Here is a 27,027-nt window from a genome sequence, read left to right as displayed (position 1 = left end):
GTAAGTGCATTGTAAAGAACCAACGCAGTTTATTGCTGAACAATGTTTACCCTTAAGTGTGGTATTTTTAGTGATCACAAAGGGTAAACCTTGCACTTCAAGGGAAAATAAAGACCTATTCCACCAAAGGCATAAAACAGTAACATATCCTTTGGCTCTTACTCAGATATAACTAGTAAACAATAAATGCCATCAGATTTTTACAGGAAAGAGCTATAAAAATGAACAAACAGGGGCAAACTGACACTGTGGCGAAGAAAGTCCCACTGTGTCCTTCTTTACAAGGCAGCTCTGTCCACATGTGCAAAAACGAGGATAAGAGAGGTCCAATAGAAAACGTGGATTTAAAATAAGGGCGTTTTAGATTTGGTTGTTACAGATAATGTCTGATGTGCACTCAGGCTCCCTCCAGCATAAAACGTGAATAAAAGGATTTAAGGCTTGAGCACTAAAAGTGCAGCAGCAGCAGCAGCAGCAGCAGCAGCTACTCAGAGTGAGGCGGGTGAGGGCGCGAGCAGCCCGGCCTGGCTCAGTCCGTGTACTCCGTGTACTTCTTGGCGGAACCGTGCACCTTGCTGGCCGGGTATTTTCTCCGGTTGAGCTCCATCTTCTGCAGCACGGCCTGGGGCAGGTCCACCCGGCACTTCTCCGCCAGCTCCACCAGATAAATGCACACGTCGCTGAGCTCCTGGGCGACTTTCTCACGATCAGCGTCGCTCCAGTCCGGTAGGCCCTCTGCCACCTCCCCGCGCCACTGGAACAGCTCGGCCACCTCGCCCACCTCTCCCACGAGCGCCAGCAGCAGGTTCCTCGGCTGGTGGAACTGGCTCCAGTCGCGCTCGGCCGTAAACTCGGCCTGCAGCCGCCTGATGCTCTCCAGGCTCGGCTCAGCGCTGAAACTGAACCGCTGCCCCTGCGGTTCGGAGCGCTCGGGAGTCTCCGCTATCCGGTCGGCTCCGTTAACGTGTGCGGTACCGTTTTGACGCGCTGCCATGATGACCGTTACTATAACGATTAACAAAAAAATAAATAAATAAACAAACAAACGCAGGAGTGAGTTTCCGGTCAAGATGTACACAAGACAAGGAAAAGGTTAGCGGTTGATCTGCTGCCGAGATACCATGTGGTTAATTTTTTTTTAAATGATTAAAAATAAAATAAAAACAATCAAACTAGCGCGAGCAGAGCTCACACATGGAAATCTCCCGCCACCTGGAAGCGTCCGACGGAAATGATGAAATAAAGCGTCGCAAAGGAAGAGGCGGAGTTTGGGGACTGTTGAATTATGGGAATCGTAGTTTAAATGTATATGTGTAGTGTAGTGGGTAGCATCAACCTCTCAGCCTCTCACCCAAATGTGATTACTGTCACAGCCAGAAATATCGTTCAAGACGCTTTTCTCTTTAGTCATATAAATATTTTATTTAGCTGCTGTGCACAGAAAAGGAAAAAAGAGAATGTTTCCTTCCTTTTTATGAATTTAATTGTATTCTTACATTTAATTAAAAAAGATATTAATAATAAACGCATACACATTTAGCTACTGTCATAAATTTACAGAGGATTTTTTTATCATGCTTATAACATCACACACAAAAAACAAGCATTGTTTAAAATTACTAGTTTTATATATATATATATATATATATATATATATATATATATATATATATATATATATATATATCAAGATGACCCTAAGCTCTTAGTATTGGACAGCCCTGACTTTGTGATGAACTGAGAAATCCTGCAAACCTCATTCCTGTATTGACATGCTTTGATACACTGTAAATGAGGAGTTAAAATGAAGGAGTTTTGACTGTATTTGTAAGTGTAGTTTCTCTTATCAAACTTTATCTCAGTTGTTTGTCTGAGATGCTGCATGTTGGCTGTTTAAAATCTGTTCTGTTATTTCATAGTTTATATAAAATTATATAACTTTGGCCACTTGCTTCTACAAAAGCACGTCTACAAATCACACCAACAACCCGGATTTCTCCAGAAACAAATCTCATCGATGCCCCCTGATAACGGCGAAATCCGGTCCTCTCACGTGGAATCGCGAACCACCGCTTAAATAGGAGGACGGTCCTGTTGCATCACGGGAAACGTAGTTCTCAGCGACTTCGCCTTGGCAGTTGGCGTCCGCCCCCGAGCAGCCCGAAACTTCATTTCCCATGTCACCCCGTTTTATAAACACGCGAACATGGCCGCCTCCTCTTCGGGAAACAGCGCACTAATGCACAGGTTGTGCACATTTGTGAGATTTAAACATGTCGTCAGTGTTAATCACTGTAAAGCCTCGAGTAGAGGAGTTTGCACGACTGGATCCACGCGCCAACTTCAACCCAAAGCACAGAGTGAGAGGTAAGAAAGCGGGTTTAGGGTTCAGTCTCTCTTCGCCACGGGTGTTTCACCCCAAGACAGTTCAGTGAAATAACGCCGGACTGAATGAATATAGTTAGATTTTAATGATGAATCTGTAGCTAATGTTCAGTCTAGTGTTTACATTCAGACGGATGTCCTTGTTTGTACATGATGACACTTGACCTTACTTTAGGTCCGTTGCTTGTCCTTATCTGACTGAACCATGAATGTCTTGATATATAAAATATATATATTGTAATATAACGTAGCTTTTGGGTGTCGGACTGTAGAAGCCAAGCTAAATGCTAAATTACAGGACGTTTGTTGTGCTAAAACAACGGCATGGTAACACCAACTGTCATACCAAGTCATTGGTCATACTTTTTTGAAAAAATATATAAATATATTTGAGCTCAGTTCAGATATGTTTAACCAAGGGCTAAGGCTTTAAACAGCTTGGTAATTAGTTGCTTACACTCATCATTAAGAACGAACAGGTGTTGAGACCTTGTCCTAACACTCAACAGCCCTGGGTTCCTCTAAGCAGCTGTCCCTCACTCTGATAATGAAAATCACTGAAGGCCACAAAGCAGGAGAAGGATGTGAGAAGATAGCAGTTTCCTCAGTTCATGAGGTAATTAAGAAACAGCAGTTGACAGAAACTGTGGAGCTCAGGTTGAGGTCCAGAAGACCATGATAGATAGATAGATAGATAGATTGGTAGATACTTTATTGATCCTGAAGGAAATTTAGCACCCAGTCACAATTACACAATACAGTACAGTATTACAATACAATAATTAAACAATAAATAGACTAAATGTAAAAAAAAAAATGCATTTGATCCAACCGGAGATGAAAGGCAGTGCAGATATAAAGAATAAGGAATGAATAATGTGCAGTAGGAGTGTGTATCAGCAGTTAGTTGATAATACTGAATAAATACATGCATATATTGTTTTTATATTAAAGGAAAGTGTCAGTGGTGTGCAGGAGTGCAGATGTAAAGGATGTACAGTAAAGTGTGAGTAGTGCAGATAAATCAACCTATTATTAAACATAAGAGACCTGGTCCTCATCTGTCATCCTCCCTCTTCCAGCCCCACTGGGAAGAGTTGAAAAGCCTGATGGCTTTTGGGACAAAGGATCTCCTGAGTCTGTCTGTAGAGTAGCTCTGTGACACCAACCTGCCACTGAACTTGCTCCTGTGGTCCATAATGATGGTGTACAGTGGGTGACCATCATCGTCCAAATGAATGTCTAAACAGGGCTCTGATGAATTCTGGAAATCATCTGGAAAGTCATTTGAACCGATTAAGCCAAAATAGAACTTTTTGGCTGCAATGAGCAAAAGCATCTATGCAGAAAAAAAGAACATCTCTCCAACTGTTTAACACAGGTGGATCAGTAGTGCTTTGGGGTTGTGTTGCAGCCAGTTGGCACCTGGACTGTGTTCTGCTTTTATTAGATTAGGCGAACCAGGTCGGCAGAGCTACAGCAGATGACCAGTGCTGAATGAGAGTAGACCTTAACCAGATTATTCTCTTAAATGAAGTCACATACTCTTTGTTATGTGATGTAATGAGTTTTTTTACTTTTAAAATGTTACATTCAATTAGACTTTAAAATACTTTCAAGTATTTTTATAATTTACTTACAGTTAACATATAAAAAATAAATTGATATGGAGTGGCTCATCGGTCTAATGTGCTACCACGCACATGGCTGTGCCCTCTTTGAGTGGGTAGATGTCGCGTTCTCCCTTCAGTACTCTTAAAAGCGATGTTGGTTGCCTGTTAACACCCTATCCTCCTAGTGTCGGGAGCATTGCTAGTGCAAAGTGACGAGTTATGAACAGGTAGTTTAATTGGCAGTACCAAACTGGGACAAAAAGGGGGCAAAAATCTCATAAGCTTGTATTTTTAATATATTAGGTGGAATGTGATGGCTGTCTAGATTAGAGCTGGGCGATATGGGAAAAATACTATATCACAATATTTAAAGACGTATTTCATGATACACAATATTTACCATGATATATGTAATCACAAACTAAATACATCAGTAGCGACAGATTCTTATAAACCGCTGTTCAGATCCTCATCCGTACTGAGTACAGTGATTTTTATTCAACATCTGCTGCACTTCATCTAATTAAACCAGTGTAATTGCACTGTTTGTAATGAAACCTGCAGCTGATCAGTGTTTATTAAGCACTAACAGTCTCCTCAATATGCTTAGAAAAGCGTATTGTTATCACAATAACAAAATTTATCACAATACGATGAAATATCGTCATATTGCCCAGCTCTAGTCTAGATGCAGACATGTAGAAATGCCTGTATTCTCCCCTCATATCACTAGTAGCTTAAAAGCATTTTCTAGGCTACTCCCTAGTTCTGCCCAGACCATTCATTTAAGTGTTATCTGTGATGGTGAGTTGCTGGAATGTGTTTATAGTACAATAACATGCTGTGTTTTTGTTCCATTAGTGTTACCCCTCAGCTGCGTGGAGTCGTTGGTCTGGAAATCCATGCACAGATCTACGCAACCTCCAAACTGTTCTCCAGCTCGCGCGTGTCCTTCTACAGCCCACCCAATTCATCAGTGTCATTTTTAGATGCTTCACTGCCAGGAACTCTCCCGGTAAGGTGTAGAGCACTGGAGCATAGGATTTATGGTGTGTATGTTTGATACAACAGAAATATCGTACAGTCGTATGCTGAATTTCACACGCCCCTGCTTAAATGATATCTCCTAAGTGAAAATAAGCGAACAACATTCTGCATGCATTTTTTGCAACATTGTAGAGCACAGTTCACATTAATTTCTTAAAGGAATAAAAATAAATAAATAAATAACTTATGCTATATCCATAATCCCCATTTTGTCCACATTTTTTGTATATGATCATTTATGCAAATGTAGAAGTGGGTTCTCTGTAGAGATTGTGTACTTATATACTATCTGCAGTACAGGATAATTTGCCCAGGGGTGCCCAGCGTTTGCATATGACTATATACAAAAATATACAACCCTCCATTGATAAGCATTTGTGTGATGTAGGACTATTAGCATATATTTACATATAGTGCATGTTTAAGAAAACTATTATTGTTTTTGTTTTTTTGTTTTTTTTAATTGTGCAATCCAGAGCATGATATCAGTATTCTCACACACAACCATAACTTGACTAATTTACATACAGAATAAACTAATATCATAATTAGTACTATATTTATTGTGCCTAACAAATGAGATGGTCTTCGAAAAGTGTCTGTTGAATGCAAATGCTGTATGGTACAGTGTATGTGTTGGGATAGTCTCGGACTGCAGTGTGAGGTCTTACAAACAGGACTTACAGCTTCAGGTTTAGGGGAAAACACAAGTAAAATCACATCTCCGCTCTAATCATCAGGTGAAACTGACTGTTTTCTGTTTTTGGAAAGGATGCTGAGCATGTTTTTTTATTTATTTATTTTTTATTCTTCCTTTCCACCTTAACCTGGACACTTGTACACTTTGTTATACATCATCTTGGCAATGCTTGCAGGGTTAGCTATAGGAGCAGCCATAAAATGTATTTCTGTGCAACTATATGTTGGACCTTCAGCATCCTAGTTTAACTATTAAAAAATATAGTAGTATATATTTAGTATATATACTACTAGTATATACTAGTATATACTACTAGTATATAATAGTACTATTTTCTAACTATTAAAAAAGTAAATATTTCCTCGAACTAACTGTTGTTTCAAATGACTAATGTTAAAGCAGCATTAGGCCTGAATTAGTATTTCTTGCTTCTAAACCCCTACAGACAGGATCCATCCCTAAAAGACACCCTTTACACATACATTTCTGGACAAGCTAAGACATACAGAACAGTCACTGAAAGAAGCATGTGGACTCTGGTGCTCGAGTAATTTTACATGAAATTGATGCAGCATTATTCAGTTCTCTGGAGCGCTATGCTGCCTGCTTTACCAGAGTTACATAGCACTAGAGCCGGTGTGCTGAGCCTGGAGTAGCAATGGTACTAGAACGATACAGATGCTATTCTATCTGTAACAGTCAGCAGAGCATTACAGTGATTTTAAAGCTGATGTTTTAAGGTAAAAAATACTACATAATGTTGCTTTTAAGGGCTGAGTGCCTACCACACATCATGTACTGTAAAACCTAGAAAAGCTTAGCTGGAATCAAGGTCTGACTTGACTGGCATACAACTTATGTGGCCTGATTGGCCAAACTGGGCTTTATGATTTTCCTCAGTGGTGAACAGCAGGGGCTCACCATTTTCTTCTTTATAAAAAAATCTCTGCTTTAATCTATTACCCCAGTTCTTTTCAACACTAAAAGTGAACATGAGAAATAAACATGGTAAAGACCTGTGTGTGTCTTCAGCAACGCAAGTCTGTGTCTGTGTCAGCTAACCTTAATCCCTAGTTCTGAATACATATTTTTTCTCAATATGTATTTGATTATTTGTCATGCTTTAATCAATCACCCATCGCACTTGTTAGTAATAACATAACTAAGGGTGAGGACTGACACATGCGTTCTCTGACATATGGACAACCAGCCACCGCTTCTTTTCAAATTGCCACCAATGCAATGTCTCTAGGCAACCAACACGCCCGGAGGAAGGCGCTGGGTACCCAGCTCTGACGCATCAGTTAGCAGACACCTGTACTGACCACAGAAGTGGTGTTAGGGAAGACCTTGAGGCTTCTACCCACCTGGAGAGAGCAAGGCCAATTGTGATCTCTCTGTCTCTGGCTACTGATGGCAGGCAGCATGACCCGGGATTCGAACCAGCCATCCTCGGGTCGTATTGGCAGAGCCATAGTTTGTTGGACACCTAAGAGCCCCCTAATTGTCTCATTTGCATAAGTTGCACACTATGACATTATATTTGATAAAAATATAAATCAATAAAAAACACATTAGCATGTATGTGCTCCTTAAACCGTTCATCACCCCTAATTCAAAACACTGTGCCACACTGCTGAATAAAAGGCAATGTGGGTAATATTTAAATTGTACTGTTATACTGAAATAATAATAATAATAATAATAATAATAATAATAATAACCTTAGAATAAAAAAAAGAGTTTGATGAACTTCACGTCTGAAATAATAAGTGTTGTCTGTGTTGTCTTTGTATTTACTCAGGTGCTGAACAAAAGGTGTGTCGAGGCAGCAGTGATAACAGGCCTGGCCTTGAACTGCACCATCAACAGGAAGTCTCTCTTTGACAGGAAGCACTACTTTTATGCTGACATGCCTGTGAGTTCCAAACTCCTGTTTATCTGCAACTCTAGCAAGACGCATGGGTTTGTATTATCATTCCAACATTGGAAATTGTGGACGGTGAAACAACTTGCAAAGTGGTTTGTTGTATGGCCAGCATTACATTAACTAGCAGAGTTAAAACTGATTAGTGCTGCGTCACGTTCAAAGCTTAGCAATCAGGCTGAATGCACAGGAAGGCATTTACCTAATCGAGGTAGATGACGTAAACACATTGCTAATTCTGATTGGTTCTTTGTCCAATCTGTCCAAAGTCCAAGAGGCCAAATTTAATCCAACAGAAGAAAACCTACGGACAAATAGTCTACAAAATCTCTCCACAGAAAAGTCCAACATCATTTTTTCTATCAGTTTAGAGTAAATTCATCACAGAAACTTTAGATAAGAGTTAGTAAAGAATCATGAAAATAAGTAGACAGGGGCTTTAAGGTAGAACAACCTCAAACCGGAGCCATGCTTAAACCAATCAAGACTTATGATGGAGGAACACCCTAGTAAGTGTACTTGAAGCCACACAAATGATCAATGCACTTAAAGAGTGCTACAATATTTACTTATTATACTTTAACATAGTACTAGTTAGTTCTATTTTTGCACAATTAAAGTATAATAATTAAATGTTGTAACACTCTAAGTGCACTGATCATAAATAAATAAAATGGTACTAACTAGTACTAACTTGAGTCCTCCTTTTGCTCCTTAAAAGACATCTGTGAAGAATGTAAAACCAGTAACACTTGTGTAAAGTGTGTGACTGCCTGTCCTAGAAAACCTTTTTTTAGGGTGTTGATTTTGACCACTGCTCACTGCTATTGAGTGTCTTAGTTTGGTGGTTTTGAACAGTGGTATAGAGCTCAACCAAGGCTGTCACTAAGCACAGTATACATACAGACTGTACATGTTAGCTCTTTTAGAGTAGATAATTTAGTGTGAAAATTTAATACAGACATTTCTATCAAAAGATCACACAATATGTAACATATTGTTGAACATATTGTTTAAGTGATGGTCCTGGTAATGAGTGGGTAGGTTTGTTTGAGTCGGGTACAGCAGTCGGGAACAGGATTTGATCAGAGGCTTTAAAACAGGATGGAAGGTGAATGAGAGCTGGCATAGGAAATACAAGGTTGTTTACTTTGTCTCCTTTAAGATTACAACACATCAGAGTCCAAAAATTCTAAATTAATGTTTTTATAATGTTGCAACTACCAGCGCTGCTTGCTGTCTCTATGACTGTTTATGCTGGAGAGTAAATCAGATTTTTAGACTGCTTTAGACTACTTTGTATGGTCAGAGGTCTTGCATATCCACACAGGTTGCCGTTGCAACAATGTATGCAGGAGTATGGTAATTAGAGAGGGACATGATTTATCATGAGATTGAGAAAAACGTCTTAACTTCTGGCCTCTTTAGATTATGTGGGTGAAAAAAGTTATGTTAAAAACTAGACAATATGTCCTTATATCTTGCTCTAATCTTCAGCACTCTGTGTATGTGAGGGTATGTGAACAATCAACACTGCATATTCTGACCTCAATAATGGGGAAAAAACATTATTGTATATCCAGATATTAGATTTGAAGTCACATAATTTTGCATCTTGAATCAAAATGGAAAAAATCATGAACAGAGAGCACTTTATTAAGCAGGTCATATCGCCCCTGTGCTTCCTGTAGTGTATTACAATCTGTCACAATGACAATGTGGCTCATACAAACATTAAAGAGCACTTTTCTTTTTGAGAAAAAAAGACAAACTTATCTCTATAGCTGATATTGCTGACACCTAATTGACTTTACCCACTAATCTTTAAACCCTTTTAGAAATTGTCTGATATGCTTGTCATGTATCAAAGCAAGTATTCAGAACAGCACAGTATTTCATAAAGATTAGATTTTCTGGTGTAACCAAACACCTGTGCAGAAACTGAAAAGCTCTGCCTTTCAAACTCATGAACTCAGGATGGAACAGCGGCAGTTGATTTTAATCTCTCTGATAGACCGATGAAGTGTTAGTGGCTAGAAATCCCCTTAACAGAGATTTAGAGATGTAAATCCAATAATGTTGAATTAAATAAACAAGGAACGTACTTCTTACTTTACATCCTGAATAAGGAGTTTAAAGAGTTGAAACACAATCTTATTTGAATGTAATATAGATATCCATCTGTGCCAGATGTTTGAGTACCATTATACTTTATTTAGGAAAATTAATCTTGAGTGTGCTTTGTTAGGGGAAACAATTGAAGGAGTACTGGAGATGGTATTGTACCAACCACTTTTTTTTTCTAATATTAAAAATAATTACTGCTCAACTGTTTGTAAACTGGCACGACTTTTAACCAATCACTGCTTAGCAGCCGTCTCCAGACAATTGTTGAAGCAAACAACCACATGCTATCATGAAAAGCAGCAGTTTTATTTTAATAATGAAACTGAAAAAGTGAAGACCACATTCACAGCTCAATGTCCTAACTACTAACAGGCAGCTCTAAAGTCAGATCGCTTGGTGATATTACACATTTAGCTATTCTTAACTTGGCTATCGACAGTTACAGTTTCAATTGAAATGATCCATCCCCCACTGCAATTCAGGTTTATTAGCAAAATGTAAAAGGTTTTAACACGAAGTACCGTTGTAGCGACGACTGCGGCCTCAGAATTATTTACCCTCTTCATGACGAGCATCTTTAATATTTAGTAGAGCAGCCTTTTTCTGTTATGACCTGCTGTGAACATGATGACTTCAGCTTCTAGCAACGTTCCTGAGGAATCTTGGCCCATTCCTCATGTGTAGTGGGCTCAATTTCACAAATATTCTTGGGTTTGTGTGCTGCAACCGCCTTTTTCAAATCCCACCAAAGAATTTCTATGGGGTTCGAGTACGGTAACTGTGACCGCCACTCCAGAATCTTCCAGGACAACCTCTGAAATCAAGTCTTGGTGGACTTTGAGGTATGCTTGGGATAATTGTTTTAAGATCCAATGATGCCCAAGCTTCAGCTTCCTCATAGAAGGCGTGACATGTTTTCATTATCTAGCTTTAAAATAAGCTATACTTTTGAGGTATTGCATGTATAAGGGTTCATTGAAAAGTGCTGTACTCGTAAAAATCACTCACAGTCCAAAACGTAGTAATGCTTCCAATATCCAAAGCAGCATTTTGTGCTGGTGGCTAATGAATGCATTTAGCGTTGCTGTGTGACCAGTAGATAAAAATGTTCTAAAAAGCTCACATGCTGGTCTTTTTCTGCTCAGAAAGCCAGTGTTGACATCTGGTAAAGCAGAAAGAGACCTACTGCTGTGTTGACAACTGGCAGGAAAAAGCAAGACTAAGTGTCAAACATTGTTCCAAACGTGTGTGAGGGGGAAAAGGCTGAGTTTCTGCCCAATCCTCCAGTGCCAACAGACCCTTGACTGATTGGTTTTCATCCCAGCAGTCGTTTGGAATTAGAGTGGCGTTTCTGAAGCGTGTCCGTGTGTCCTGAAGCCCCGCTGAAGAACACCGTAATTAGACGTGTGGATTAGCTGCTGGGGCGCCGATCCGTGTTATTAGAGCTGGTAGAAAAGTTCAGCGTGACCACCGCTTTAATTCTGACACAAAAGCCTGAGCAAAGCCACAGCATCGCTGTCACTATTAAAGTGATAGTTTAGTTTAGCACAAAAAAAACAACAACATTTACACAGCCTTTATCCCAAGTGCAAATGTAGACAATCAGCAAAGACATGTTTGGTGTCTGAAGTTTGCTTTCCTCCGTTTTACTTTGGAAAATCCCAGTTGCTAATAGACAGAAGCTATCAGTTGCTAATGTGTAGGGTCAACAAGAACAGTAGCAATAATAGTCAACAAAGCCAGGAGTGGTTTTGCTCACTGCTCATACGTCTGCATCAGTGTGTTATTTTGTCAGGAGACAGAAACCTGACCATGTGGTAGCTCCGATTGAGGAGATGCAGGTGGAGAGATAGGGTCACAGGTGAAAATGACTGATAACCTGGTGGTATGTTGGTAGTGAGATTCAGTATTGTGAGAGATGGTAGGCTGATGGTGTACTGTGGTTCATCAATGTCAAGTGGGTTTTATTGTCATTTCAACTACATACAGAGTACACAGTGAAACGAAACAACGTTCCTCCAGGACCATGGTGAAGCTATTGCAGAGTCTGGTCGTGTTGGACCGGATGCTGCGGTACCTTCTTCCTGATGGCAGGAGGGAGAACAGTCTGTGTGAAGGGTGGTGGGTGGAGTCATCCACAATGCTGGTTGCTTTGCGGCTGCAGCGGGCAGTGTAAATGTCCATAACGGAGGGGAGAGAGACTCCGATGATCCTCTCAGCTGTCCTCACGATGCGTTGGAGGGTCTTGCGGGCAGAGGCTGTGCAGGTCCCAAACCAGGCACAGCAATCCAGGGAGCCCCCTGCACCTGCTCTAAGTTCCAGAGCTATCACCAAATGGTTTGCTGACCATGACTGTGTGTGATTGGGCAGCCAACTCTTCAGAGCTGAATCCTATAGGGAATCTATGGAGTATTGTCAAGAGAAAGATGAGAAACACCCGGCCCAGCAATACAAACGAGCTGAAGGTCAATGTGGGCTTCAATATCTCAGCAGTTCTATAAGCTGATTGCCTATATGCCACACCACATTGATACATTAATCAGTAAAGGAGCCTCAAACTAAGTATCGAGTGTATAAATGAACATACTTGGCAGACATTTCTGTATGGTACAGCCTTTTCTGTTTGATCTTATAAAAATTCTAATAATTATACTAGTATGTACTTTTTTATGGTTCAGTGTTCCCCAAGGCAGTCTGAATAAGTCTGATCCTGCATGCGGTTTATATAGCTTCCTTATCTGGACCTCTGGACAAAGCCACTCCTACGCATATTTTTGTTGACCAATGTGGTCGATTTAGACAGTGTTTTAGTATTCTGGCTCTTATTTGGCTGCAGTGCAGATATCTACCCCAATTGGATGTTTTCTCCCACATACACTAACCACTGATGATTTTCCCATTTGCATCTGAAGGAGAACATCCTGAGGGACACTAAAGGAGAAAAGTGTGGGTATTATTACTCTCCTTCATCCATGGTCTCTCCCAAATCCAATTTCTCTAGTGCTCAATTGTGTTTGTTTTTGTTGGTTCCAGTAATAAATTAATTGATTTGGTGGATTTCACAGATGGCGGTGTGGTGTTTTTTTCCTTTGTATATGTTTTTTTTTTTTTTGGCATGTCAATAACTATGATTAATGATCAGCCTTTATCTTTTTTCTTCTTTTTTTTGTGGAACGGCAGAGGAGTTGCTATGGTAACGGCTGCGAATGGTGTGTAGTAACTGAATCTGGATCTTTTTTTTCTGAAGACCAAACGAGCTGAAGACCAAACGACTGGTTGTTTAGATCAGTCAATTCTTCACTGGAAGCTGCTCAACGTCACTCTTACCATTTCATTACTATCAAACACATTTCTATGCACAGCGGCCTTTTCATCAAAAGTTGTGTACGGCCAAATGCAATCATAAAATAAGCTCAGGCAAATTCTAGCGAGTCGCGTGTGGTTGGGGTTAGGGCTGTGTATTGGTAAGAACCGGGCGATACGTTTCACAGTACAGTGATTACAATTACAATATCAGTCAATTTTGAAATCACATTTTAGGAAAACGGTCATAGTTTAAAAACACACCATCTTATGCAAATAAAAGCCATGTTGACTTGTTATGCAATCAGAACGGTGGGATCTGAAAATCAATCTTTGCATGCAAACAGTTCATTAAAAATCAACACTGTGTTTGATATTGTATTGCAGAACATGTCGATCTACTATTTTCTTACACCCCTAGTTGGGGTGCATGTAAACTTAAGTGTATTAGTTTCACAACCTGGAAATCTTTGTTTTGTGGACAAGTACTCAACATTATTCTAAATATCAGCGGCAGTAGCAGTATTAACAACAGTTGAAAATAATAATTATACTTATTGTGCACACAACAAACCTTGCCCACATACTGTGCTCATTAGGGGCTGCCCAATATATTGTTTCAGCATCGTCATCACAATGTGTACATGCGCCATATTCACATTGTGGGAACGTGCAATGTTACATAAGGCAAATTAAATTACTCTTTTGCTGCTTGATATAAAAGGAAACTCTGCACAGTTCTCGTTTTCCAAGGAATATTTTACTCCAGTCTTGGAGACACAGAGTGCATTATTAATATCATCATGTTGAATCATTGACATCTTGTGATGTCAGGTGAAATAAGGTTGTTTACCATCTCAGTATATATCTCAGAAAAACAAAATATTGCAATCAGTCAGTTTTTCCTCCGATATTGTGCAGCCATAAGTACACTAATAAAGGAGTACTGTGACTCAATCCCATAGTCACAGTCATAACATAGGAGCCACAAAAGGAGTCCCAACCACTTGGCTATCCAAATAGCAATAACAGCTAAGTGCTAAATCGCTGTAAAATGAAATGCGGTGTAAACATCCTGACAGCCATATTTCTGTCTTCCGGAGCATCAGTGCCCATATGGCAGTACTGTGTCCATCTCCAGTCCAAAGAATTCCTCAGTTGGAATTGAAATTGGACTGTGCTGGAGTGGGCCGCCGTCCAGAGCGTTTTAATTAAAGTCACAGTGAATGAGATGGCATTGAACAAAATGTGGCTGGATTGTTTCAGATTTAAACGTGTGTGTGTGTGTGTGTGTGTGTGTGTGTGTGTGTGTGTGTGTGTGTGTGTGTGTGTGTCTCGCACCCTCAGGCAGGTTATCAGATCACCCAGCAGAGACTGCCCATCGCAGTAAACGGGTCGCTCACCTACAGCTACTTAGGGGGGAAAAAAAGGAGCCAGGTGCTGAGCAGGTGTGTGAGGATCAAACAGATCCAGCTGGAGCAGGACAGTGGGAAGAGTCTCCATGACGACCAGCGTAGCCAGACGCTCATAGACCTGAACAGAGCAGGTATGGCCTGTTGGTTTAACCGCGCCGATGAAGAGGGTCAGATTGTAATGAAAGAAAAGCATTGTCTGTTTAATCTGTACACCATTATCCATCACCCACACAAACCACTGTGACTGATCACATTATTCAAATACCAGCCCTCCCTTCTGCCTCTCTCTCTATTCTCCATCTGTTCTGATTCTGTCTCTCTCTTGTCCTTTCTCTCTCTTTCCCGTTCCCCCCATTCTGTTTCTTCTCTATCTTACTCTCCTTGCTCTCTTTTTCTCTGTAATCTCTCACTCATGCCTTTGTCGACCATATTTTCCCGTCCTTTCACTCTCCCTCTCTCCGTCTCTCCATCTCTCCCTCTTTGTAGGTGTGGGTCTGATGGAGTTAGTGATGGAGGCGGATATGAGTTGTGGTGATGAAGCTGCTGCAGCAGTGAGAGAGCTCCAGCTGACCCTGCAGGCACTTGGCACCTGCCAGGGGAACATGTCTGGTCAGTCACGCATACATACCTGTGTACTCTAGTACTCTTACCAGTGCCTCACACTACCAGATCAGTGTTACTGCCGTTCTGAAAATAGTCCACCAGATAATATGTTGACCAAAAAATGTGATAGAAGGCAGGGGTTTCTAATAAAGTGGCCATTGAGAGGTAGCACAAAGTAGGGGGTTCAAATAAAGTGGCCAGTGAGAGGAAGCAGAGTGTTGGGGTTTCTAATAAAGTGGCCATTGAGAGGTAGCACAAAGTAGGGGTTTCTAATAAAGTGGCCAGTGAGAGGAAACAGAAGTTATGGGTTTCTAATAAAGTGGCCAGTGAGTGGAAGTACAAGGTAGGGGTTTCTAATAAAGTGTTCAGTGAATGGAAGCATATGGTCTGGGTTTCTAATAAAGTGGCCAGTGAGAGGATGCAGAAGGTAGGGGTTTTCTAATAAAGTGGCCAGTGAGTGGAAGCAAAAATTATGGGTTTTTCTATAAAGGTGGCAGTCAGTGGAAGCAGAATGTTGGGGTTTCTAATAAAGTGGCTATAGAGAGGTAGCACAAAGTAGGGGTTTAGTGCCTCACACTACCAGATCAGTGTTACTGCCATGAAAATGGTCCACCAGAGAATATGTGGACCAAAAAATATGATAGAAGGCAGGGGTTTCTAATAAAGTGGCCAGTGAGTGGAAGCAGATGGTAGAGGTTTCCAATAAAGTGGCCAGTGAGTAGAAGCGGAAGGGAGTACTGCAGTATTCTTTTAGAGGACTGATGCTGCATGGCTGAGTGAGATCCTGATGTCTAATTGCTGCAGGGTGTGAAATGGAGCAGGAGCAGATTGTGGTCCATTTTGAAACGGTTCACGTTCGAGTCTTAAAGAGAGTAAATAATTGGTTTCTTCTTCATCTAGTTGCAGCTTGTCACAGCCCAACCAAACCGTTGTCTCGCCATAATGAAAAATTCAAGCGTTCCAGTTTAATCAAAAGGCCCCTGAAGCAAAATACAGCAAATTGTTTATTTGGGTTTGAGCGAAGCAGTGAGCGCGTTTCAGCAGAGCGCAGGCCGCACAGGGACGGCGCATTACTCACCTGCTTCATGCAAATAAAATCATTCGCATTCAAATTTATGCGCAACCTTGCATGCAGAGTTTCACAGAATTCAGGAGGACTGCAACAAATGAGAGATTTCAGCAAGTTTATGTACACAGTCTCTCTCTATCTCTCTCTCTCTCTCTCTCTCTCTCTCTCTCTCTCTCTCTCTCTCTCTCTCTCCCTCCTTTCTCTCTTGTTGTCTTCTCACTTTCTCTTTCTGTCTGTTGCTCACTTATTTCCCCCTTCTCTTTCCTTCTTCTGTCTCTCTCTTTTCTCTCTCTCTGTGTCTAGAGGGTCAGTTGAGGGTGGACGCTAACATCTCTGTGCATCGTCCCGGAGAGCCGCTAGGTGTGAGGACTGAGGTGAAGAACATTAACAGCGCTCGATACATAGCTAGAGCCATAGGTAAGGAACTGTTGCTGCTGAAATCAGTCTCTCCAGATCCCGCCCACTAATTTACGACTGTTATTCTGGATGGTGTTTTTCCAAGCTGACCGAGCATGTCCTGTTCTCTTCCTGACGATGTTCTACAGATTATGAGATACAGAGGCAGACAGAGGTTGTAGAAAGTGGGGGAACCGTTGTGAATGAGACAAGAGCCTTTGACAGCAAATCTGGGTAAGGAAGCATAGCAGGGTCAATAAACAAACAAACAAACAGAACACCCATGTACACGTTTCAGCCCAATGGGTGAAGCAATAAGAATGGTGTCTGTGAGATTTGTATGATTGACGGCTGGACTGGAGTGTTTATGACTTTAATGCTGACTCACATATAACTTAACACACTGTTCCTCTCTCCTCCCTGCCAGAATCACCGTCCCCATGAGAGATAAAGAGGGACTGCAGGACTACAGGTGAGCACAAATTGGGTGGGTGTAGTTACAGAGAGGGTTAAAAACAACACCACAACAGGAGAGAGAGGGGGAAAGGGGGCACAGAAAAACAGTGAGAGAAGGATGAGCGGGAGGGGGGGGGTGGTGGAGATAAGACCCAGTAATGGAAATGCCTACCCTAATATCATCATCATTATTATGTTAATATCCAATATAAATATTTATAGTAATACAATTTATTTATTATTTTATAACTAAAACATGATGGAAAAAAGTATCTAAAATCAACTCATTAAGTTTTTAAAATAAGTTGATTTTAAAATAAGAGCACAACCTCAGAAGTGTATTTTGATGGATGAATGATGGTGACTTTTTTGACTCTCTCTCTCAGGTTCATGCCTGAGCCGAATCTGCCCCCTCTGTTTGTTTACGGGGGCATGGCCTCAGTACCTGCTAGTGTTGACCCCGCCCAGGTGGTGGTGATTGACAGGCTCAAGGCTGAGCTGCCAGAGCTTCCAGGAGTAAGGCGGGCGAGGCTGGTGGAGCAGTACAGAATCCTGCCTGAACACAGCTTTACACTGGTGGTGAGAGGGAGATAAAGACTGCATTTGAATATGTGATTAAACTTTCCTCTTCCTGACTGCTCTCCTCCAGTTTGCACTGCAAGGGACTTTCAACAAACAGTTGAAATTCAGCTTAAGTTGATTTCAAACCAATAGCCAGTAGCTGATGGGCAACAATTAGCCAAAAATATAAACACTATATAGACAAAAGTATTGGGACACCTGCGCATTCATTTGGAGGAGCCTGTTGTATTTAAACCTCAAACATTTAGTTTGGTTTGCTCTTGATTGTTGATGTGAGGGGCATTTCCATGATTTTGGAGGCCTATAGAAAGAAGGTTGCAAATGCAGATGAGTCTGTGAAGAGATTTTAAAAGCACTTAGAATTCAGCTGGTCCACTGTCTGCGAAGTGATTTACAAGTGCAATAACTGCCAACATGGCCAGGTCAGCCCGTTCTAGCAAGTTCAGTCCAACAGCAGACCACAAAATCTATACCTTCATCTATTAATATTGTGTAAATGAAGTTTTTTATGGGGTGGCTTTTTCACATGACTGTATAGTTTACACAAAGTAAGTTGTTTAGAAACAGTATTCGCATGGCAGCACAAGCACTGTTACAGTTATAATTGTTATAATTTGGCTTTGAGCAAAAATAAGTGCAAACTGTTTTTCAGAATGAGGATGGGCTAGTGGATTACTTCGAGCGGGTGGTCAAGAACACAAAAGTGGAGCCGAGGAAGGTGATTGGCTGGGTGACTAAGGAGCTCCTGGGTAATTTGAACCAGCAGGGTCTGAAGGTCTCTCAGAGGTGAGTCGGACAGTGAGTGGAACTAATATCTCTCCTTCTTACCTCCTTTCATCATACTTTCATCATGTGTTACTGGCCTTAACAGATCAACCCATTCTAAAAGCACTTACTGGACATCTTATAACTAGTGACCTTTCAAACGAGCATGCTTTATTAATATTCAGACATTGTCTCTGCCCCAGTTGCCACTCGCTGGGCCCTGCTTGAAACTAGGGGTGTGGCACCAGTCATTCACAGTTCCTCGGTGCTCGGGGCATGGTGGTACATCCATACATCCTATTAACGTACCTTTTAAAGCAGCTTTATGCAAGAATTTGTTTGTTTGTTTGCTTGTGGGCTCCACCTACTGGTGGAGAGTGTAATTCACTACAGTGAAGGCAAAACGTATTTTGGGCTTTTCCCTTGAGCCCATGTGAGATTTTACAAGCTGAGCGACAGAACCAGCATGTGGACTTATGTGATATATAGACTGATGTGATATATAGACTGATGTGATATATATAATAAGGAGAACAGCTCCTCTATCTTTGCTACTCTGGGATTGACACGCTGCTAACTGCACTATGCTAATATAGTGCAGTTAGCAGTGTGTCAATCCCAGAGTAGCAAAGATAGAGGCGCTGTTCTCCTTATTACAGGGCAGTGGAGCGTCACAATGATTTTGAAACCGTTATTTTAAGGTATAAATGCTACATAATGTTGCTTTAAGGGGTACAAGCGTGAATAACACAAAGCCTAGACATCAGCCAGTTAATGCAGTTTCTGTCTAATCCGTTTTTACAGGGAGAAAAGAAGGCATTGAAAAAGCCAAAGGAAGATGACAAGCAGTACATAGGCAGAGCTTTAGCTTTCATTTTTCTCTAATTTCACTTTCTCTCTCTCCTCATACCTTTTCCTTTCTGTTTCTGTTAATTTTTTCCCTCCCTTTTCTCCCCATTACTGTTCTTCCTCCTCTCCTCATTCTTCCTGCCCCCATTCCTCCTCCTTCTCCGTACCTGTCCGGGCGAATAATGAGCAGCACTGACTCACACAGCTCTGAAAAAGGCCAGGGAGATTCAATCACTGTCTAGACCCAGACTGTGGATGTGTGTGTGCGTATGTGTGTGTGGCTGTTTGCTAATTGATTGTATAAGTGCGCAGTGATGAAACGCTAAGAGACGATTGTTACTCAGATGGAGAAACTGAACCACTGTGAACCGATCATGTGTGTCTATTTCCACTCTGTTTATTCCTTTCCAGTTGCAGTTCAGCAGCAGTAAATAACAAGAAATTGAGGTCGTATTTGCTTGTAGCCCAGGGATGTATGCAAGTGTGAACGTGTGTTCCCTAGATCACTGATCCAAGACTGACTTGATGATCAGCTCCATGTTTTTTAGGTGCTCATTGACACTGAGTGAGCGGGGCCAAATTACCTATACACACACACACGCATACATACCCAGGCCTGGAGGTGAGTTAGCCATGATGCTGTGGCTAAAGTAGCAGCCAGTAATGAGTTCTCTTGGGTCCAAACTCAGCCTTACATACTCAAACACACACTCACACACAAGGATTTGTTTGTCTTTCTATACATATTAAGTTAAACCCCCTACCTTGTGCTTCTACTGACCGGACACTTTATTAGAAACCCCTATCTTGTGCTTCCACTCACTGGCTATTTTATTAGAAATCCTTACTTTGTGCCTCCACTTTCTGGCCACTTTATTAGAAACATCTACCCTGTGCTTCCACTCACTGGCCACTTTATTAGAAACCCCTATCTTGTGCTTTCACTCACTGGCCACTTTATTAGAAACCTCTACCCTGTACTTCCACCCACTGGCCACTTTATTAGAAACCCCTATCTTGTGCTTTCACTCACTGGCCACTTTATTAGAAACCCCTACCTTGCTTCAGGAGATTGATAAACTCTACTGTCTGTAACTGTGCACTTGTATAGTGGAGCTATAAGGTAGGTGTTTTGAATAAAGTGGACAGTGAGTGAAGGCAGAAGGTAGGTGTTTTTAATAACTTGTCATATATGTACATATTTCTTCGTTTCCCACAGTATTTCTCTCTCTCTCTCTCTCTCTCTCTCTCTCTCTCTCTCTCTCTCTCTCTCTCTCTCTCTCTCGCTCTCGCTCTTCCTCCCTCCCAGTCCTGTCTCTGTGGAAGCATTGGCGGATCTGCTGAATGTTCTGGAATCTGGTCACATCTCGTCTTCTGCCGCCAAAGTGGTGAGTCAGAAAGTGAACGCTTCACTAATCCTGTTTCCATATTCAACACTACAGTGCACATAGACACTCTGCATGAGTGTCAGCTTCCTGAGGGCTCCTAAAAGAAACACTCAGCTTCCTGAGGGCTCCTGCAAGTACAAAACAATCTGATTTATTAAAGTGCTCTGTAATAACAATGAGCAGTGAGCTTACTCCATCCGTCTGTGTTGATGTGTGGGGTGTAAAATCCAGTGATTAGGGAGGATAAATTATAATAATACTCAATAAAATATACACTCATTTTAGACAAGATAGAATTTTCAGGCTGTGGATCTCCAAACTCAGCTCTGGGCCTTTAATTAATGAATTGATTTTTTAAGACATTTCTGCTCTGGCTTATGAAAATAAAATAAAACATGTCATTTTATCTGTATTGGCTATTGTAATTTATAAAACAAGACCCTTGTTAAATACATGACCACCTCACAACACTTGAATTCAGTATTAAAACACCACCGTTTTAAACCCAGTCAGTTATCTGCAGAATATTACAGATGGAAACTTTGGAGGTAAATAGTGTGTAACTTTTCCATTAGTCTGCTTAACATTAGCTAGCAGAGTTTACCCTTGCTGCTGGAGAAATGGTTATTGCGAATATTATCCATGTATGTAATTTATTAGCTGAACACTAAAGAGAAATACAGTGCTATAGATATGCTTGGTTATGCTGATGCTACTCATTCAGCTTCTTGAGCCAAAGGCTAAAACACAGCCCCAGGCATGCCCTATGCTTCCTACAACTTCTCCTGTTGAGTAAGAGCCCCTTCAGAAAGAGGGGAAACTGTTAACGGACCACACTGTGTGGCTGAAGACTAGTTTAATGTGAATATTTTATGTAAACAAATACAGTAGTGTATTTTATCATATTTTATAATCTATATGTACTACTAGCATTAACGTGTGTCATGGTGTGGAAAATATGCCAAAAGTGCCTTATTGGAAAATAAGCCAAGAGTCCTCTTTTGGGGATTTTCTTACCCATTCATCCTCACAAAAGACTTCTAGATCTGTGAAATGGTCATTTTGCTGCACTGCTATTTTGAGGTCTATCCACAGATGTATGATGTATAGGTCAGAACATCATGGGCCATGACATAACCATCAGCTTGTGACTTTTCAGAGGTAGTCTGTTGTGGATGTTGAGGTGTGTTTAGGATCGTCAGCCTGGCTAGTTTGCTTCCAGAGTTTGCTGGTATGTAATCGAATCCGTTCTCCCACTACCATTGAAATATTCCCTGTGAATGTGGCAGCAACACAAGCTCAAAGCATGATTGATCAATAATCCCAATGATTAACAGTTGGAAAGGTGTTCATTTTATGGAATTCTGCACCCTTTCATCTCCAAACACACAAAAACACTTTGCTCACTGTGGCCAAAAAGTTCTAGTTTAACTTCATCAGTTCGCAGGACTTGTTTCCAAAATGCATCAGGGCTTGTTTAGAGGTTTAGATGCCTTCTGCTGCTTTGTGGGCATCAATTATTGCAGTTTTCAAAGTGCTGAACAGCTGCTCAGAGGAGCCCTGATTAGAGGCAGGTGACAGTTTGAGGAATCAAAGTATTTAAAAAGCTTTGAAATTTGCATCAGCTGGTCTTTCTTAAGCATGACTGTGAACAAACCATAGCCCTAACAAATCATTTAAGGCCGGAGACCTTGGTAAAAGACTTTTATGCCTTTTGTTGATCAGCTTATGTTTTTTTACTCACTTAAAAAAGTTAGCTACCTTTGCTTTATCAGGACTGACAACTCTCATGCATTCACTGCGAAACTCTAATCTCATGCCACACTTACCATGTATTTTTAACAACCCACCCCAGTTCCCCTCCAAAACAACTTTCGGGTGAATTTAACTACAGGTGCTGCTCCGGATTTCACTGATTAAACACAACGGGGGCCGTCTGAATGAGTTAAGGAGAGTGCACCCCCCACATGCACCTCATCCACCTCATCCAGCCACCTGCATAATAGATAGACCCAACCACTACTTCCCCACACCCATCCCCGCTCAGCCAGCCAACAGATGAAGAGTGGGTAGATGCTACCACTACTCCCCACACATGCCCCATTGAAGCAGTGTTAGACTGAATGTAAGAACTCAGAAGTAAATTCAGAGAGAATCTTGGGATAAGTTTGAAAACCATATGATGTTTGGAACATGTCTGTCTTCCACAGTAAGATATGGCAGAGATGCTTTCTCTGCCATATCATGGCGTACCTGATGAGCTGTATTTCAGGATGTAAAAGATAAAGGATTTGGTGTATTGTTCATATTCCATTAATAATAAGTCCCCACTAAATTAGTAAATATAATTTAGAATCATATTAGAAGAAACAAATCTAAAGAATCCTAATTGAATCATTCTGAAGACGTTTGCTACTGGTGTGTATGTATCCCAGGTTTTCCAGGAGATGTGGAAGACTCCGGAAAAGACCGTAGAGCAGCTGGTGAAAGAGCTGGATCTGGGCTTAATCAACGACAGAGACAAACTCCTGAAAATCTGCCAGAGAGTGGTGGACACTCACCCTGAACAAGTGAGGCCCACCTGATCCCCAACACACACACACACCTGGCCACCATTAACTATTGACATGCTCAACTGTGTTTAAAGCAACAGTTTGGTGAAAAACAAATGGACCCCGTTTCCCCTCTTACTCTAAATATAGCTTACGCTGGGGCTGTGAGGTTAATGTAACCGTCTCCTCATGGTTCGCTAGCTCTCTGGTCTGTTTGCGTACTGGAAAAGTCTGGTGTTCCTTCTCAGCCCTGGCTCTGTAAATGGGAATTAAACACAGTGGCTCGAGTAGAGCCGCAAAACACTATTCCAGCCGATCACCAGTAGGGGGCGTTCTTGTTCGATGAGGTTGGGGGCCACTATGCGAACGCTGCGAGTAGAAATGTTGGACGATTTAATTTGCTATATATATATATATAATATATGATTTGCTTGTACATTTTTTGGTATTGCCAATGATCCCACCCATTCATAGCTCCCTCTAGCACTGGCAATGCTCCTGACACTAGGAGGGTAAGGACTCCTGTGCATGCAAAGGCAGCCACTTCCTCTTTTCAACTGCCACAGATGCTGCATCACCAGGCAGCCGACAAGCATCAGCTCCCCAGATTCACCACCCCAGCTAACCCAATGCCTGAGACAGCCAACGAGTGATGAGGGGAAATGCCAATTGTGCGCTCTTGAACTCCAGCCGCCAATGGCAAAGCAGCATGGCTCAGGATTTGAACTTGCAACCCCCAGACCATAGTGGTTGTGCATTGGACCCCTGAGCCACTAACATTTTTAAACCCGCTCTGCTCCAGAGGCTCTGTTTTCCACCATTTACATCAGATACGTCTGTTGCATCAGCAGCTGCACTTCTGGGATGTATATGCAGCCCAGCTCACCTGCAAACCCCACCTTCTTATGGCTTTCTGTGTCTGTGTTTTTGCCCCCAGGTGCAGGCTATCAGGGCTGGGAATAAAAATGTGTTGAATAAACTGATGGGCGCTGTCCAGAGGGAGACCAAGGGCAGAGCAGATCCGGTCCAAGTGAGGGGCATGCTGGAGGAAATGACATCATGACATCCATCCAGTGTGTCTCAACACAGCCAGTGTAAATCCAACTTGCTCTCAATACATGAGTAAGAGTCAGGAGCTAGCATATTTAGGTTTCTTGGCTTGGCCCTCATGTTTTTTTTTCCTCTGAGCTGGATTTCACAGCTAACAGGATAAGTTAAGTGTAATTATTATTATTTTTTGTTTTTAAATATGATTTAGACGTCTTCCAAAAAAAAAGTTTATCCTGCTTTTGTTGGAGTTACTGTCTCTATAGAACAGGGAAGGCTTTCTACTAGATGTTGGTTGCTGTGAGGATTTGATTGCATTCCTCGTTCCCAACTCCCAAACACATCCCAAAAGTACTGGAGCACCGTCCATCATTCCAGAACACAGTTCTTCCACTTCTCCAGAGCTCAATGCTGGGGGGGGGCTTTAATGCCACACCCGGCATTAGACATGGTGCCAACAGGTTCATGTTTATCTGCCTCAGAGAGTTCTATTATGTTGGCAGTTCTTCTCTACAGGGACTGTGTGTCAGCAAAGGGTGCAATGCAACAGGAAGTTTACACTTTCCATAGACTTATTGAGTACAGCCTTATAAGAATTGAAGTTGGTCATCAGTGAATTGCATCATTATGTTTGTTCTTGGTATCATCTGAGCTTAAGTGATGTTTTTCTGTGTTTATTTTATTTCTTTGGGTTTGTTGTATTCTCTCGGGATGTGTGTGCTGTATTTTTGGCAAGGTCTTCTTTAAATCGCAGCATGACTACCACAGTTAAATAAAGGTTACTTAACATGAGAAATAAGTGACAATCAAATAAACCCAAAAGTCCTGTGGTGCCACAGCACTGCACATTTTGGTGTTTTCCGGCTCGATTTTCATTGAATGATTTAGGCTTTAGGGATTTTATGAATAAACCTGAGTGTATTAATTCTATTTAATTTAATTAAATTGAATTAAAATGTATTTATATAGCGCTTTTCACAGCGAATGTTGTCACATAGCAGCTTTACAGAGACCCGGGTCCGAGACGAACTCCCTCAGATCGAGACAAGGAAACCTTGACAAGAACTATAGACTCAAAAGGGGAACCCATCCTCCTGTGGTCGACACTGGATAATACCAAGAATACGCAAATGAAGAGAAAAATAAGAAATGTGGCGTCAAGCCATAAAAGATGTAAACGTGAGTGATGTGATAAAGTCCTTGCAGGTAAACAGTCCCGAGCATAGTCCTGCATGGAGGTGAGGATGAATCAATGCGAGGCCCAGGAGCAGAACAGCGGGCTAGTGTACTAGTACCAGTGTACTAGTGTGGTTCGGACGTGTATACAACCAATAACTAGGAGCTATATGAGCACATCCTGTTTACGCACAGTGCGTTATGCTAATTGCTACAATTACATTTTCCACTAATTCCTCATTTCTTTTTTTGTTTGTTTCATCAAAGATGTGATAGATCTCTAATTAGTACAGATCACTCCATTGCTGATGCAGAAATGATTGTATTGATATTCAAACACAGATAAACTGAGCTGTTTTCATGCGCTAGTGTGTGGCTTGTTTGCGTACCTCTTAGCGATCCCCATTATCAGGCCTCTCTGCCAGCTCATGTGGAAGATGAGTAATTAACACTGGCCTTTAAGCCCTGAAGCCATCAGAAGGAGCTAATTAACTCCTGAAACAATTAGCACACCTGTTATAAGGGCAATTACGGTATGATTTACCTTTTAAGACGTTTTGAGAGCACGGGAATGAGATTAGCAAGAGATGGGAGCTAGTGCTATGTATGGGTGGCTAATCTGTTTCTGAACGATCCCATCTGCTTGCTGTTGCGCACACGGTTAGCACCATGCTAATTAGCGGGGTATCAGCAGGGAAAGTGAGTAAATTTAGGGTCGCCAAACTATCGCTTTAACGCCCACTATCAATTCAGTGTGCCAAATGCAGGTCACTACCCGCAAGCCACACTGAGAGAAGAAAAAGATGCATATAGAGGCAGGTATGCATTTTCTAGTGTAAGTGTGCAGCCTTATTAATTTGACTGCTAGAGTAAGGGCTTTTTGGCAGTAGTGTACGGATGATAATTAAGGTTATAATCGACAAATAATTGGCAGCTGAGTTAACCTTAATACCCAGTAAATCATTTCACCCTCACTCACACAGTTTGGAGAACATCATTAGCTTTAATGACGCGTCATTTGCGTAAAAGAGAAAAGCGAGCCAAGATTGACAGGCAATTATACAAATCCTGCCAGCAGTACTTTTTTTTTTTTGCCCAGAACTAAAGTCTCATTTTAGTTTATTATGCTTCTCATTAAAGCATGTTGGCCACTGCAGAATACTGCCCACCTCCATTGCTTCTAGTGGCTGCACTAGTGCTCTACTGGTGTAATAGGCATAGGCGAGTATTTGGCGCCCTCTTGTGGACAGCAAGCAAAGGTGCGTCATATTTATAATAATAATTGATGTCCGTTTTTGTGAATGAAAAATGAGAAACTGCAATAAACCATTAACATTGATTTTCTTTTTATCATTATAGCAGACTCTGTCACTTTGCAAAATCAGTAAACAACAATAAGTATTTTGGGGGAAATATCACTGCAATTAATTAATTAAGTAATGACCAAAAATTTATTTTTAACTCTACAGTTGGCTTTAATTGCTACTCTGATAAAGCAACATGCATTTACAGTTGTAAGCTCTTTTATTTTAAGCTGTGAAGCTATATTCCTCAGTTACAATGTCTGTGGATTTTGTGGATTGTAAAAAGCGCTAGTTAGTGAATGAATAGATGGGGATCAACTAAA

General features: G+C 41.3%; 2 protein-coding genes across 2 annotated transcripts; one reads left to right on the top strand and one right to left on the bottom strand.

The window, feature by feature from the left end:
• Positions 1-30: 30 nt before the first annotated feature.
• On the bottom strand, positions 31-1,217 carry dctpp1 (dCTP pyrophosphatase 1). Its single transcript, XM_072670367.1, has one exon. It carries the CDS (start codon positions 992-994, stop codon positions 530-532), a length of 465 nt encoding a protein of 154 aa, XP_072526468.1. The 5' UTR covers positions 995-1,217; the 3' UTR covers positions 31-529.
• Positions 1,218-1,855: 638 nt separating this feature from the next.
• gatb (glutamyl-tRNA(Gln) amidotransferase, subunit B) lies at positions 1,856-27,027 on the top strand. The gene is made up of 13 exons (XM_072670426.1): positions 1,856-2,367; positions 4,860-5,013; positions 7,550-7,663; positions 14,450-14,648; positions 15,004-15,126; positions 16,493-16,606; positions 16,735-16,819; positions 17,013-17,057; positions 17,428-17,620; positions 18,276-18,409; positions 20,547-20,625; positions 23,061-23,195; positions 24,115-27,027. The coding sequence occupies exons 1-13, from the start codon at positions 2,207-2,209 to the stop codon at positions 24,238-24,240; spliced, it is 1,662 nt and encodes a 553-aa protein (XP_072526527.1). The 5' UTR covers positions 1,856-2,206; the 3' UTR covers positions 24,241-27,027.

Source organism: Salminus brasiliensis, chromosome 24 (genome assembly GCF_030463535.1).
Source record: "Salminus brasiliensis chromosome 24, fSalBra1.hap2, whole genome shotgun sequence".
Lineage (NCBI taxonomy): Eukaryota > Metazoa > Chordata > Actinopteri > Characiformes > Bryconidae > Salminus > Salminus brasiliensis.
Note: the sequence above shows the minus strand (reverse complement) of the source record. Positions and strands in the feature narration are given on the sequence as shown.